This window comes from Oryzias melastigma, linkage group LG16 (assembly GCF_002922805.2).
Source record: "Oryzias melastigma strain HK-1 linkage group LG16, ASM292280v2, whole genome shotgun sequence".
NCBI lineage: Eukaryota > Metazoa > Chordata > Actinopteri > Beloniformes > Adrianichthyidae > Oryzias > Oryzias melastigma.
In genome coordinates this window covers 17,925,321-17,937,598 of record NC_050527.1, presented here as the reverse complement: position 1 = coordinate 17,937,598, position 12,278 = coordinate 17,925,321, and the positions used below count along the sequence as shown (strand labels likewise).

The 12,278-nt window shown below is 51.9% G+C and overlaps 2 protein-coding genes across 3 annotated transcripts in view; one reads left to right on the top strand and one right to left on the bottom strand.

Annotated features, from left to right (window-relative positions):
- map1lc3c (microtubule-associated protein 1 light chain 3 gamma) overlaps window positions 1–3,499 on the bottom strand; it is a 4,365-nt gene extending 866 nt beyond the window's left edge. Inside the window, exons 1-3 of one of the 2 annotated variants that reach the window (XM_036216022.1) lie at window positions 3,455–3,499; window positions 1,459–1,568; window positions 1,150–1,386 (exon numbers count right to left, since the gene is read on the bottom strand). In XM_036216022.1, coding sequence (XP_036071915.1) covers window positions 1,150–1,386; window positions 1,459–1,568; window positions 3,455–3,484 — 377 coding nt within the window. In that variant the 5' untranslated portion in view covers window positions 3,485–3,499. Of the gene's footprint in view, window positions 1–1,149; window positions 1,387–1,458; window positions 1,569–3,454 lie in introns of those variants that run through there. The other variant, XM_024267571.2, reaches the window with a different exon arrangement.
- Window positions 3,300–12,278, top strand: part of LOC112143523 (striatin) — a 16,373-nt gene continuing 7,394 nt past the window's right edge. Inside the window, exons 1-7 of the mRNA XM_024267563.2 lie at window positions 3,300–3,677; window positions 6,774–6,877; window positions 7,141–7,214; window positions 9,163–9,247; window positions 11,120–11,275; window positions 11,344–11,476; window positions 11,790–11,934. Coding sequence (XP_024123331.1) covers window positions 3,483–3,677; window positions 6,774–6,877; window positions 7,141–7,214; window positions 9,163–9,247; window positions 11,120–11,275; window positions 11,344–11,476; window positions 11,790–11,934 — 892 coding nt within the window. The 5' untranslated portion in view covers window positions 3,300–3,482. The remainder of the gene's footprint in view (window positions 3,678–6,773; window positions 6,878–7,140; window positions 7,215–9,162; window positions 9,248–11,119; window positions 11,276–11,343; window positions 11,477–11,789; window positions 11,935–12,278) is intronic.

Sequence of the window (12,278 nt, the reverse complement as noted above, 5' to 3'; positions counted from 1 at the left end):
CAGAACAAGAGGAACAATCACAACCTAAACAAACATTTACAGTTTTACAGAAAGCAACACGGACAAATTAAAATCAATTTCAGTAAAATTCATTTCTGTAATCATAGAAAAACAAACATAAAAACTAGAGATTCAGGATCACCCGCGATGACGCTAGTGTGAACGCGTTAAACTGAATTTGGCCGCTGAAAACGCTAAAATATTAGCGAAATGCCAAATTAGAATAAAAAACTGAAAACAATTCTAAATTAGCCAGAAAAGGAAGGATGTAGCTGAAATATTAGCTAAACTCCAAAATAACCTTTAAAATCTGAGCTAAAACAGTCGAATGAGCTAGCATAAGAGCGGAACGTTTCAATAACCGAAAGTGTTTAAGAACCATGGACGTCCAAAAAAAACGTACGGAAGATAAAATTAGAGAAGTGAATCCTTTGAATCCAGTAAGTATCCTGTCCCGTCATTCACACTGCAGCAGGTCGGGATATAACGTCCCGTCAGCGTCTGACAGTGTTTGGGGGCGGGGCCACGTGTGGAGGCGGGCCTGATGCGGCCCGCGGGCCGTAGTTTGGGTTTGAAGTGTTCTATAAATGTTGATCCTGTTCGACCCGCCCAAGTAGATTCTGGCCCCCTGGGAGATTGAGTTCGACACCCCAGGCCCTCGAGGCCTGAATTCAGACACCCGGATCTAAATCTAGGATCGCTCAGGAGTCAGACGTTCAGATTTGATGTTTTTGCCACGTGAAGCCCTTTGATCTGTTTGGGATTATGGGAATAAAACTGAACTGGATCCGATCGAATCTGCACGATCAGAAAGGTTCCGTCTGATCACATCAGAACTTCCCAAAAAGAGAATCTGATTTTCAGGATCCTGCAGGACTTTGGAGTTTAATCTGCGGATCCATAATCTGGTGTCAGATTACAGACCCTGTTCCAGCTGGAACCAGAACCTCCTCATGCGGGTCTGAAGGAGGATCAGGAGGACCAGAACAGTTTCTATCCGCAGGACTGATGAGGATGAAGATGAAGACTGCAGGTCTGAATGACCTCCACTAAAAGATTTCCTTAAGCAGGAGCGCGTTTCTGCGGGGTCACGTGATCCATTGGTAAAGAATAACTGGTTACGCGCCCGCGTGCGCTCCTCAGACTCACCTGATGATGGTAACGAACTGCGTCATGGTGAGCTCGTGCGGCACCAGAAACTTGGTCTTATCGAGGGGGGGCAGGAACTTCTCCTTGTCGTAGCGCTCGATGATGACCTGGGGGGAGGGGGGGAGGGGTGATCGGGGGCGAGCAGACACCGGTGCGCGTGACAGCCGCCTGGTCCACTTACCGGGATCTTGTTCGGAAACTTGGACTTGATTCCCGCCACCTCCTGCTTCCGCGTGGCTGCGCACACAACACAAACGGAGCTAAAGTTACTGCACACGGCGGCGCGTGCGTGTCCGCGCGAGGCCTCACCAAAGCTCTTCCTCTGCTTGAAGGGTTTGCTCTGCGGAGGGATCTTCTCCAGCGGAGGCATGACTGACGGAGCGCGCGGACGAGCGCGTGCGGGGGTTAAATACCGGCGGCTGGAACACATCAGCTGATTAGCGCGTGGGTGGGCGTGGTCTATCTGGGTTTCTGATCAGCTGGAGCATCGGGGGGTAATATGGAGAGAAAACAGACTCACTCCGGTTTACGTGTGGGGGTATGGGGGGGTGCGCGCGTGATTCTTGATTTGTAACTCATTCAAACATTTTGTGCGTGAGAACAAGAATTATGAAATTCAGAGAAATACAAAATATAATGAACACACATTAGAATTACAACTGTTTGAAACTAAGAACATGCAGATCTCAGGACCTCTAAGGACCTCTACGGACCTCTAACGACCTCTAACGACCTCTAAAGACCTCTAACGACCTCTACGAACCTCTAAGGACCTCTACGGACCTCTACGGACCTCTACGGACCTCTACGGACCTCTACGAACCTCTACGGACCTCTAACGACCTCTACGAACCTCTACGGACCTCTAACGACCTCTACGGACCTCTACGGACCTCTAAGGACCTCTACGGACCTCTAAAGACCTCTACGGACCTCTAAAGACCTCTACGGACCTCTACGAACCTCTAAGGACCTCTACGGACCTCTAAGGACCTCTACGAACCTCTAAAGACCTCTAAAGACCTCTACGGACCTCTAAAGACCTCTACGGACCTCTACGAACCTCTAAGGACCTCTACGAACCTCTAAGGACCTCTACGAACCTCTAAAGACCTCTAAAGACCTCTACGGACCTCTAAAGACCTCTACGGACCTCTACGAACCTCTAAGGACCTCTACGAACCTCTAAGGACCTCTACGAACCTCTAAAGACCTCTAAAGACCTCTACGGACCTCTAAAGACCTCTACGGACCTCTACGAACCTCTAAGGACCTCTACGGACCTCTAAGGACCTCTACGGACCTCTAAAGACCTCTAAAGACCTCTACGGACCTCTAAAGACCTCTACGGACCTCTACGAACCTCTAAGGACCTCTACGGACCTCTAAGGACCTCTACGAACCTCTAAAGACCTCTAAAGACCTCTACGGACCTCTAAAGACCTCTACGGACCTCTACGAACCTCTAAGGACCTCTACGAACCTCTAAGGACCTCTACGAACCTCTAAAGACCTCTAAAGACCTCTACGGACCTCTAAAGACCTCTACGGACCTCTACGAACCTCTAAGGACCTCTACGAACCTCTAAGGACCTCTACGAACCTCTAAAGACCTCTAAAGACCTCTACGGACCTCTAAAGACCTCTACGGACCTCTACGAACCTCTAAGGACCTCTACGGACCTCTAAGGACCTCTACGGACCTCTAAAGACCTCTAAAGACCTCTACGGACCTCTAAAGACCTTTAAGGACCTCTACGGACCTCTACGAACCTCTAAGGACCTCTACGAACCTCTAACGACCTCTACGGACCTCTACGAACTTCTAAGGACCTCTACGGACCTCTAAGGACCTCTAAAGACCTCTAACGACCTCTACGGACCTCTAAAGACCTTTAAGGACCTCTACGGACCTCTAAAGACCTATAAGGACCTCTAAGGACCTCTACGGACCTCTAACGACCTCTAAAGACCTCTACGGACCTCTAAAGACCTCTAAAGACCTTCAAGGACCTCTACAGACCTCTAAGGACCTCTAAAGTCACCCGTTTCACTGCCCTTAAAAGCGTGTACCCCCCCCCCCGCTCTGACATCAGTCTGATCTCTGACGTCACAGAAAGGTTCCCAAAGCGATTGTTGCTCTGAAACTTTACATCGAATTGACGGGATTTTATTTTGAAAGGGCAAAGCGGTGCTGACGTAGCATCCGTCTGACGGGCTGCGGGACTGCGCGGTCCACAGCTCACGCGCGGTTCTGGATGGACCTTCCTGCGCGGATGACTTTCGGGCGACGCGGCTGACCCACCGAACCGAACCGAACCCGCGGCTCCGCCATGGACGAGCACGCGTGCCCGGGAGTGCTCCTGAGCGGCGGTTCGGGCTCGGCTCCGCATCCGGGCTCCGTGAGCGGCGGAGAGGCGGCCCGCGCGCGGTACAGCGTCCCGGGAATCCTGCACTTCCTGCAGCACGAGTGGGCGCGCTTCGAGGTGGAGCGCGCGCACTGGGATGTGGAGCGCGCCAAGCTGCAGGTGAGACCCGCGCGGTTCCGAGTGTCCAATCGGGGACGCTGGCATGGGCAGGTCAACCTGCGCGCTGACGTCACTCACCTGTGCAAGGGCGGGGACGGCCGCAGAGCATCACTGTTGTTTGTTTGTTTGTTTGTTTGAACCCCAGATGAGAATTATCGGACAGATCTTCACAATAACACGAGATATAAATAATAATAACAAGCTGCTGTGCATCAGCGACTGCAGGCGCCGGCAGTTCGATCCCCAGCTGGAAGGTGACCCCTCCCCTCCTCACCTTTAGGAACTTCCTATCAGCTGTTCTGGACCCGAGCTCCGGGAGGTTCTGTTCCTCCTCTGGGTTCTGCAGGACCTGGAGGGGACCCCCCCACACCCCCCCACCCCGTCCAGGTGAAGAGGAGGGGCTTTGAAGGCAGAAGGCTTTTATTTTGATAAGCACAGGAAGCACTTACAGTCAGTTTCTAGACCTATAAAAACCAGATTAATAATCTCTGATGATCAGGATTTGGAGAACCTGAAGTGGGAGAGACTCCGCCCACCTCAGCACAGAAGGTCAAAGGGGGCGGGACAAAGGTCATGGCTCCATGAAGCTTCAGTCGGTGAAGCTGCGACCGCATCAGTTCCTGCAGCTTTTCCTTCACACTGGAGCCCGAAGTCCTTCTGAACTGGGTTTGTGGTTCTGGTGGTCCTGCTAGTGAAGACGGTCCGGTTCAGATCCCTGTGGAACTCCTGAGGAGCACAAGTCCATGTTCATCAGTGAGACCCCGCCCCCCACGCACACACGTGCACGTGGGATGGGGATGGTGTCGTCTGGAGCTCTTCTCACCAGATCTCACCTGAAGGCATCACCTGCAGACATGATGCTGCTTTCAAAGACAGTCGGTGATGATGATGATGATGCTCTGAGGTCATTCGCTGGGGGGAGGGGTCAGTTCTGCCCCAGAATCAGAAGCTGCTGCTGGGGGGTTCTGCAGGACCTCTGATGAGAGTTTCAGTTTCAGGGTTCAGAGAACTGGTTCTGACGGCTCTTCTCCCGTCTGAGCTCTGATGTGTCATGGTGTGATGAAGGTGAGGATGAGGAGCACCATCCCTCACTCAGGTCCAGAGTCGGTTCTGTCCGGGTCAGAGATGGCCCGCTGCTTCTCTTCTCCCTCATCCTCCGAGTGTTCGGGTCACGATGGGTTTTGGTGCCGTAAGAGCCCCCCCCCCTCCCCCCCCCCCCACTGTTCCCGCTCCCCTCTCCTCCTGTCAGAGAATGGTTGTCATGGCGACGGTCGCAGCGTTTCTTCAGAAGCACAGGGGGGGGGGCTCTGCTGTCATTGAGTTCACACATCTGCTCTGGTGGTTCTGGTTCTGGTTCCTCACACGAACCAGAACGACAGTAGAGAAGGTTCTGGAAATGCGGCGGCTCAGAGAGCCCGCTCAAACCTGTCAGAACCGCGAAGGGCCCGCCCACCATCTGCAGATCTGCTCCCACACAGCAGAGCAGAGGGCATCTTCAGGCGCCATGGCAACGGAGGAGGAAGCAGCACAGCGAGAGGCGGACCTTCATGATGAAATCTTTGAAACAAACTTCTGTTTCCTCCAGCAGCTGAGCGACAGTCAGACGCCCTCTGCTGGTGGAATGATGGTACTGCAGCAGGACAGGTTATGGAGCTTCAGGCTGTAAATGAGAACTGGACCAGGTGGCCCCGCCTCCCAACCTTCCAAACAGGAAGTACCACAGACTTCTACAGAAACAAGCAGCTGTTTCAGTCATCCTGTTGGTCAGAATGAAGATTCTGAAACTTCAAACATCTGAGTGAAAATCTGATTTTTCTGTAGTTCAAGTTCTAAACCGACCAATCAGACGCCTCAGGAAAAGTAGCTGCAGACCAACAGTACTAAACAAGCCGCTTTCATTGGTGGGGGTGTGGCCTTCCAACAAGCTCCCTCCTGATTGGTGAGAGTGGTTACCATAGAAACATGACTCAGTCCGACTCGGACCAATCACGGCGGTCTGGCTCCAACATGGCTCCACTGTATAGCAGAGAAGTGACGACTGAACTGGTTTTGCTTGTAACCAGAACAAACTATTCTCTATGGATGACATCACACTGGCTCAGTCCAGTTCTCTGATACTGTCAGTGATTCAGACACTGCTTTTGGATTTCAGGATGAACTTGATTTGCAGAAGGTGGGTGGAGTCTTCGCTCCTGCTCAGGTTCATCCACAGAACCAGAAGGTTCTGCAGAGGAGAGCCCGTCTGGACCTATGCTGGGGGTTCTGACGGGCTCTCCATCAGAGGCCGTCTCCAGAGTCGGTCATTCCCACAGCGCCGTTAAGACAGATCATGTGGGCTCTCTGGTTTCCCAGGAGGCTTTGGGGTCCTGGACCCCCTGACCTCAGGACCTGAACCCCTAAAGGAGGCCTGAGCTGGATTAGTTTCACCTTGAGCTCTGATCCGGTCTTCTGACGGACCGCTTGTTGTTCTTGTCTGATCTGCATGGAGGTCATGACCTGTGCTCTCGGTCTGACCCTCCAGGGCCTCCGTAGAGCTGTGGCTTCTCCTGCTTCGGTCTGCATGGAGTTCCTGACAGAGGAACCAGGAGAACCCGGTCCCTGCTGGGAGGAAAGGGTCGGCAGGAGATCTTTGTTGGATGTGAAACAAACAACTTCAAAAAGGAGAAAGACGATTGTTAAAACATTGACGCCACAGAGCGACAAAGATCCAGGAGAACCTCCCGCTCAGCAGAGCAGACTCGAACCTTTCCGGGACAGAAGAGTTCTTCAGGAGCTCAGGTATCTGGACCAGGTGTGTCCACCTGTGAGGAGCAGCGGGGGGGTCGGTCTGTAGACGTCCTGATCCAGATCTTGATGGAGGTAACCAGGAACCAGCAGCCCGACCGTCTGCATCAGAGACCAGATGATTTTGTTTGTGTGTCCCTGAGGTGAAGCGGTCAACCTCTGATCCCGGGTTTGGTTCCCGCTCTGACTGAGAGTCAGACTGAGGCTGTTTCTGCCTTCAGAAGGTTCCAGAGTTCATCTGATGTTTCCTCTGAACTCAGAGACTCTTCCAGAAGAACGAAGCTCCACAAAACTGATTCTGTGTTTCTGCAGGCGCAGATCGCCTTCCTGCAGGGGGAGAGGCGGGGCCAGGAGAACCTGAAGAAGGACCTGGTGAGGAGGATCAAGATGCTGGAGTACGTCCTGAAGCAGGAGAGGTGGGTGTCCAGCACACGGACCGCACAGAACCAGCAGCTCCACCTTCAGAGCGACTGAGAGGCTGAAGGAGCAGAGAAGCCTCCTCAGAACCGCTGGAGACGGTCTGCTGCTTCACGCCAAACACCTTTGTACAATGAAGCTGCAGCAGAGCCTCCTTCCCAGCATCCTCTCTGATGAGGATCTGACCTTTCTGTGCCAGAAACATGAACCAGTCACGAGGCTCCGCCCACAAACCACTGTGGTTGTCTGTGTTTTCCCTCAGGGCCAAACATCACAAGCTGAAGTTTGGGACGGAGCTGCTCCAGGGGGGAATCCAACCTCCGAGCTACGACTCCGGTGAGTCATCCCGCCGTGGCGCCTGCCGCCAGAAACCTGCAGCGAGGAGATCCCCGGAAGCCCCACCCACATCCTGTCCTGATCATGAATCCTTCAAAAGCTTTAAGAATCCTTCAAAAGCTTTAAGAATCCTTCAACTTCGATTTCTTGGTCTTAATAATGTTTCCGTATGACTTTTCTGGTCTCCTGTTTTCTTCGTTAGCTGCGATTGTGTCGGTAAAACATTCCGACCGCTGATTAAGGAAAATTAAAAGAAGACGGGGGGGGGGGGCTCACTTCAGCTTACGACACAGTCTGGTTCTGACCCGGTCTGAAGGAAAGCTGTTCTGGTCCGGTTCTGTGTGCGGGTCCGAGATCTGTCGCTCAGCCGTGAGTTTGTATTTGAGCTGTAGCTCATATAAAAGCAGCTACAGGCTGATGACGTGAAACGGAACCAGACGGAACTTTCTCTCTCCGCTAACGCTAACCGCTAATTCTGTCTCTACCTTAAACAAACACACTGAGCGTCCTATGGGGTACGTTTGATTTGTCCTCCGGGCAGAGAGGGAATTCTGACTCAACCTGAGTCTTTATAGAGGATGTTAGCGAGAACATTTGAACTCAGTCAGAGGTCAAAATCCAAAACACGCCTGAGATCAAACAGGATAAACATTTACTGAACACTAAAACTACATTTTTAAACTATAAAACTGTAACTTTTTAACATAAGTATGAACTAGATATAAACATTGTCTGTGATGATGCTAGTGTGAATGCTGGAAGCTGAATTCGGCCGCTGAAAACGCTGAAATGGATAGACAGCTGAAATATTAGCTAAAGGCAAAATTAGCCTAAAAAACTAAAAAAAACGTAGGTTAGCCAAAACAGCTAGCATGTAGCGGAAATATTAGCTAAACTCCAAAATGGATTAAAAAAAAAAGCCTAAAAAACTTCAAAATAGTTATCAGAATGACAATTTTAAAACTTTAAAACTGTAACTTTTTAACATAATTATGAATAATAAAAAAGTCAGGAATATTATTCCAGAATAAATCAACTTAAACCTTAAATAACTTTAATATTTTACTCTCCACAAAAATATATTTTGTCAAAATTCTACAAGTTAGAAATGAGCTCAAGATAACATCGGGTCATTAATAACAATAAAATGATCTGGAGGGCCGGATAGAATCACCTGGAGGGCCGGATCCGGCCCCCGGGCCGTGACTTTGACACGTGGGATTTAAATGTAATTCTAAGGTAGATACGTATATTTACCTGATAAATGTGCTCCAAATACCTTCTCTCTTCTGACCGAAGCAGCAGGTCGAGGACAGGAACCTGAGGCGGGACTTCCTTTATTAACCTGCGTTCATCTCCGCTCACCTCATGAGGCTCACCTGTCCAACTGCTCATTAACACAGACTTCCTATCAGCCAATCACATGGCAGCAGCTCCATGTATTTCAGCCTCTAGACCCGATCCAGACGACCTGCTGCAGTTTAAACCGAGCATCAGAATCAGGATCAGGTCAGTTTGGACCGAACTCTGAGGAACGTCTCAGTAGCTTGTTGGATCACCAAGAATGAAGGCGGTTCTGACCCGGTACTAGCAGGTGGACCCGGTAAAGTGAGTGGTCTGTCTGTCTAAATGGTAAAACTGTAAATGGCGTGCCGGTACACCTGTATCGTGTCTTTTATCTTCATGCTTGTTAACAGAAGACAGTCCAACTGCTGAGGTTGTGCAGTTCTCCTCGTGTCCTGAAGGGGGAGACAGAACTCAAGAGACTGAGAACTACACATTACTTTGAACAGAGAGACCAGCCGTTATAAACCCTCTAACATGACAGCTGTCACGTAACCGCAGAGTTTGACTGCAGCTCATCAGAGCTTTGAGAACATGTGAGCAGGAAGGAGTTTCACAAACAATCCTGTAAACGAGTAAATAAACAAATGTGTTTCTGCTGCAGATGAAGGAAACGACAGCGAAGCTTCCAGTCCTGCAAACAGCAGCCATCAGCTGAGCTGGAGGGGGGGGCGGCAGCTGCTGCAACAGTCAGTTGACACTCACATGCACACGCACGAGCATGAGCACACCGTGAGTGAGTGTCTGTGTGTTTCAGTGAAGTCAGTAAATCTCTTCAGTCCAGATGAAGTCTCAGTAGATTACAGCTGTAGGTCCAGAGAGACGATCTCTGCTGTCCGTCATCTTCAGGACTGACCTCCACAGAGACACTGCATGACCTCCTGACCCCGTCAGAGGAAGCTGTGCTCTGCAGAGAACGTCTCAGACCACGGCGTTCCACCGGATTGTCTCCTGGTTTCTCCAGAGGAGACGGGAGGCTTCTCAGTGAGGCCACATGAAAAGGGGCGGGGCTCTGGGAGTTGTAGTTTTTAATGAAAAACCTTTTTTCTATGGTAGCTTGAAAGTAAAGGAACCAGAAGAGCTTTGAGGTTTGAACCGCTGCAGAAGAATGTGGAAAAGCTTCATGAAGTGGTCAAGTGGAGGAACGTCTAGAGGAGGAACATCTAGTGGAGGAACGTCTAGAGGAGGAACGTCTAGATGAGGAACGTCTAGATGAGGAACGTCTGGAGGAGGAACGTCTTGATGAGGAACGTCTAGATAAGGAACGTCTAGAGTAGGAACATCTAGTGGAGGAACGTCTAGAAGAGGAACGTCTAGATGAGGAACATCTAGTGGAGGAACGTCTAGTGGAAGAACGTCTAGATGAGGAACGTCTAGTAGAGGAACGTCTAGAGGAGGAACGTCTAGTGGAGGAACGTCTAGAGGAGGAACGTCTAGTGGAGGAACGTCTCGATGAGGAACGTCTAGTGGAGGAACGTCTAGTGGAGGAACGTCTAGATGAGGAACGTCTAGTGGAGGAACGTCTAGATGAGGAACGTCTAGAGGAGGAACGTTTAGATGAGGAACGTCTAGAGGAGGAACGTCTAGAGGAGGAACGTCTTGATGAGGAACGTCTAGAGGAGGAACGTCTCGATGAGGAACGTCTCGATGAGGAACGTCTTGATGAGGAACGTCTAGAGGAGGAACGTCTCGATGAGGAACGTCTCGATGAGGAACGTCTCGATGAGGAACGTCTTGATGAGGAACGTCTACAGGAGGTCTGGTCACGATAAGAGGAGGACATGATGTTGAGGTTGGAGCTACAGGAAGGAGGAGGACCAAAGAGGAGGTTAGGAGGAGACAGATGCGTCTCAGTGGCGCCCTCTAGAGGAACCTTCAGATGTTGAAACCAAACGGGGGAGGGGTGGGGGCGTGATTAAATAAACAGTTTAACAATTAAAAAGAAACACGTGCACATGCCTGAAGTGCACGTACGAGCACAAAGCCCTCATACATCCCTTTGAGGATGTCCCGCGTGTGCACGTGTGCGTGTGCACGTCTGAGTGACACTGAATGGGGGATTGTCAGACGGCTTCTGCGACCCGGAGGCTGGTACGGCGTCTGGAGGCGGGGTCAGACACACTCGCTGCTTTCAGCAGAACCGTCCCTCAGCTGCTCCTCTGAGGTCCGGACCGGAACCAGCAGTTCTGGGTTCTGGTGGAAGTGTCAGGATCAGCTGTTTTTTTGCGGATCTTCTGCTGGAGTTTGAAGCCGGTTTCTCTGGATTCTTGTGGTTCTGTCTCTGGAGGATCCAGACGGTCGTTTCCAGAAGAACCAGCGGTGAGCGACCCGGAAGGTCCAGTCTTCTCTGAAAACGTGCTGACTCGGGAACGCTGGGCCGTGCACGGCGTGAAGGTCGTGTTGTCATGCAGACGTGCTGTGAAGTCCGTCCTGAGGCAGAGATCCGTCTGGGTTAATGGATCCGCCGCCCAGAACAGAACCACGATGTTTGTGTGTCTGCATGCATGTGTGAATGTTGTCCTAAACAGGAAGTGGATAACCCTGACTTCCTGTGCGCTCAGGTACCTGCAGGAGGTGGGCTACAGCGACGCCGTCCTGGATGTGAAGTCTCAGAGGGTGAAGGTTCTGCTGGGTCTGACCGGAGAACCCGGAGTCGAGGCGGACGGGGGGACCGAGCCCATGGTCAACGGGACCCCGCCCTCCTCGCTGAAGGACAGGTAGAAGCTCCGCCTCCTGCCGTCACGTCTGGAGAAATGTTCTGGAAGTGAAGCTTTGGTTTCGGCAGAGCGGACCTGCCCGACCCGGCCATCGTGCTGGAGGCCTTCAGGTTCATCGAGAACGCGGCGGCAGAATTCAGCGATGAAGACGAGGAGGAGGACGAGGAGGTCCGGGACAAGACGGTCCTGGACCGGCCCGCTGTGAGTAACCGCTTTAATTTTGACGGGTTTGGTTGAGGAGCGGTTCTGTCGGGTCTGATGGTCAGCGGAGCTGTGCAGACCTTTGGCTCTTCTGCTGCCAGTCAGAACCGGATTCTTTTGGACCGCAGTCTCAGCGCCTCCCGTCGGTTCTGAGGATCTCTGTGGGAACTCAGAGGACCTTCAGGACCGGCTCGGTCCAGAAGCTCCTCTCAGTTCCTATAGAGAGCTCATGAATGTGTTGATCAACAGCAGAACTCCTCAGAACCTCCACTGCAGGGTCCACAGAACTTCTCCTCTTCTTCTGCTCCCACAGACGAGGAGGAAGCCGTCCTCCACTTCTTCTTCTTCCTCCACGTCAGACCTCAGCGACGACCCCGACACCGAGGAGGCGCTCAGAGGCTTCGACTTCCTGACCAGCCCGGACGAGACGGACGGGCCGCCGGAGGGCGGGGCATGGGGTGAGGAGGAGGAGCTGCAGGGTCAGCGCTGAGTTCAGGTGGAAACGTCTGACGCAGAAGAACCGGGTCGTCTCCGACCCGAACACAGAAACGTCTTCATGTTGGAGTTCAGGAAGAACCGAGTTTTATAAACGTTATCAGGCGTGTTGAACTCGGGTCAGAACCGTACGTGAAGGTCCGGCTCTCCGGTTCTGGATCTGCTGCAGAAACTCTGATCTGGAGACCCGCCCATCCAGTCCTCCGTTACCCAGCAACCCTCAGCCAATCAGAGAGTTCTCCTGTTTGACGCTGAGTCTCTGTCTCCCTTGGGGGGCAGGAGACCCTCCTCTGAGGGAGGGAGGTGT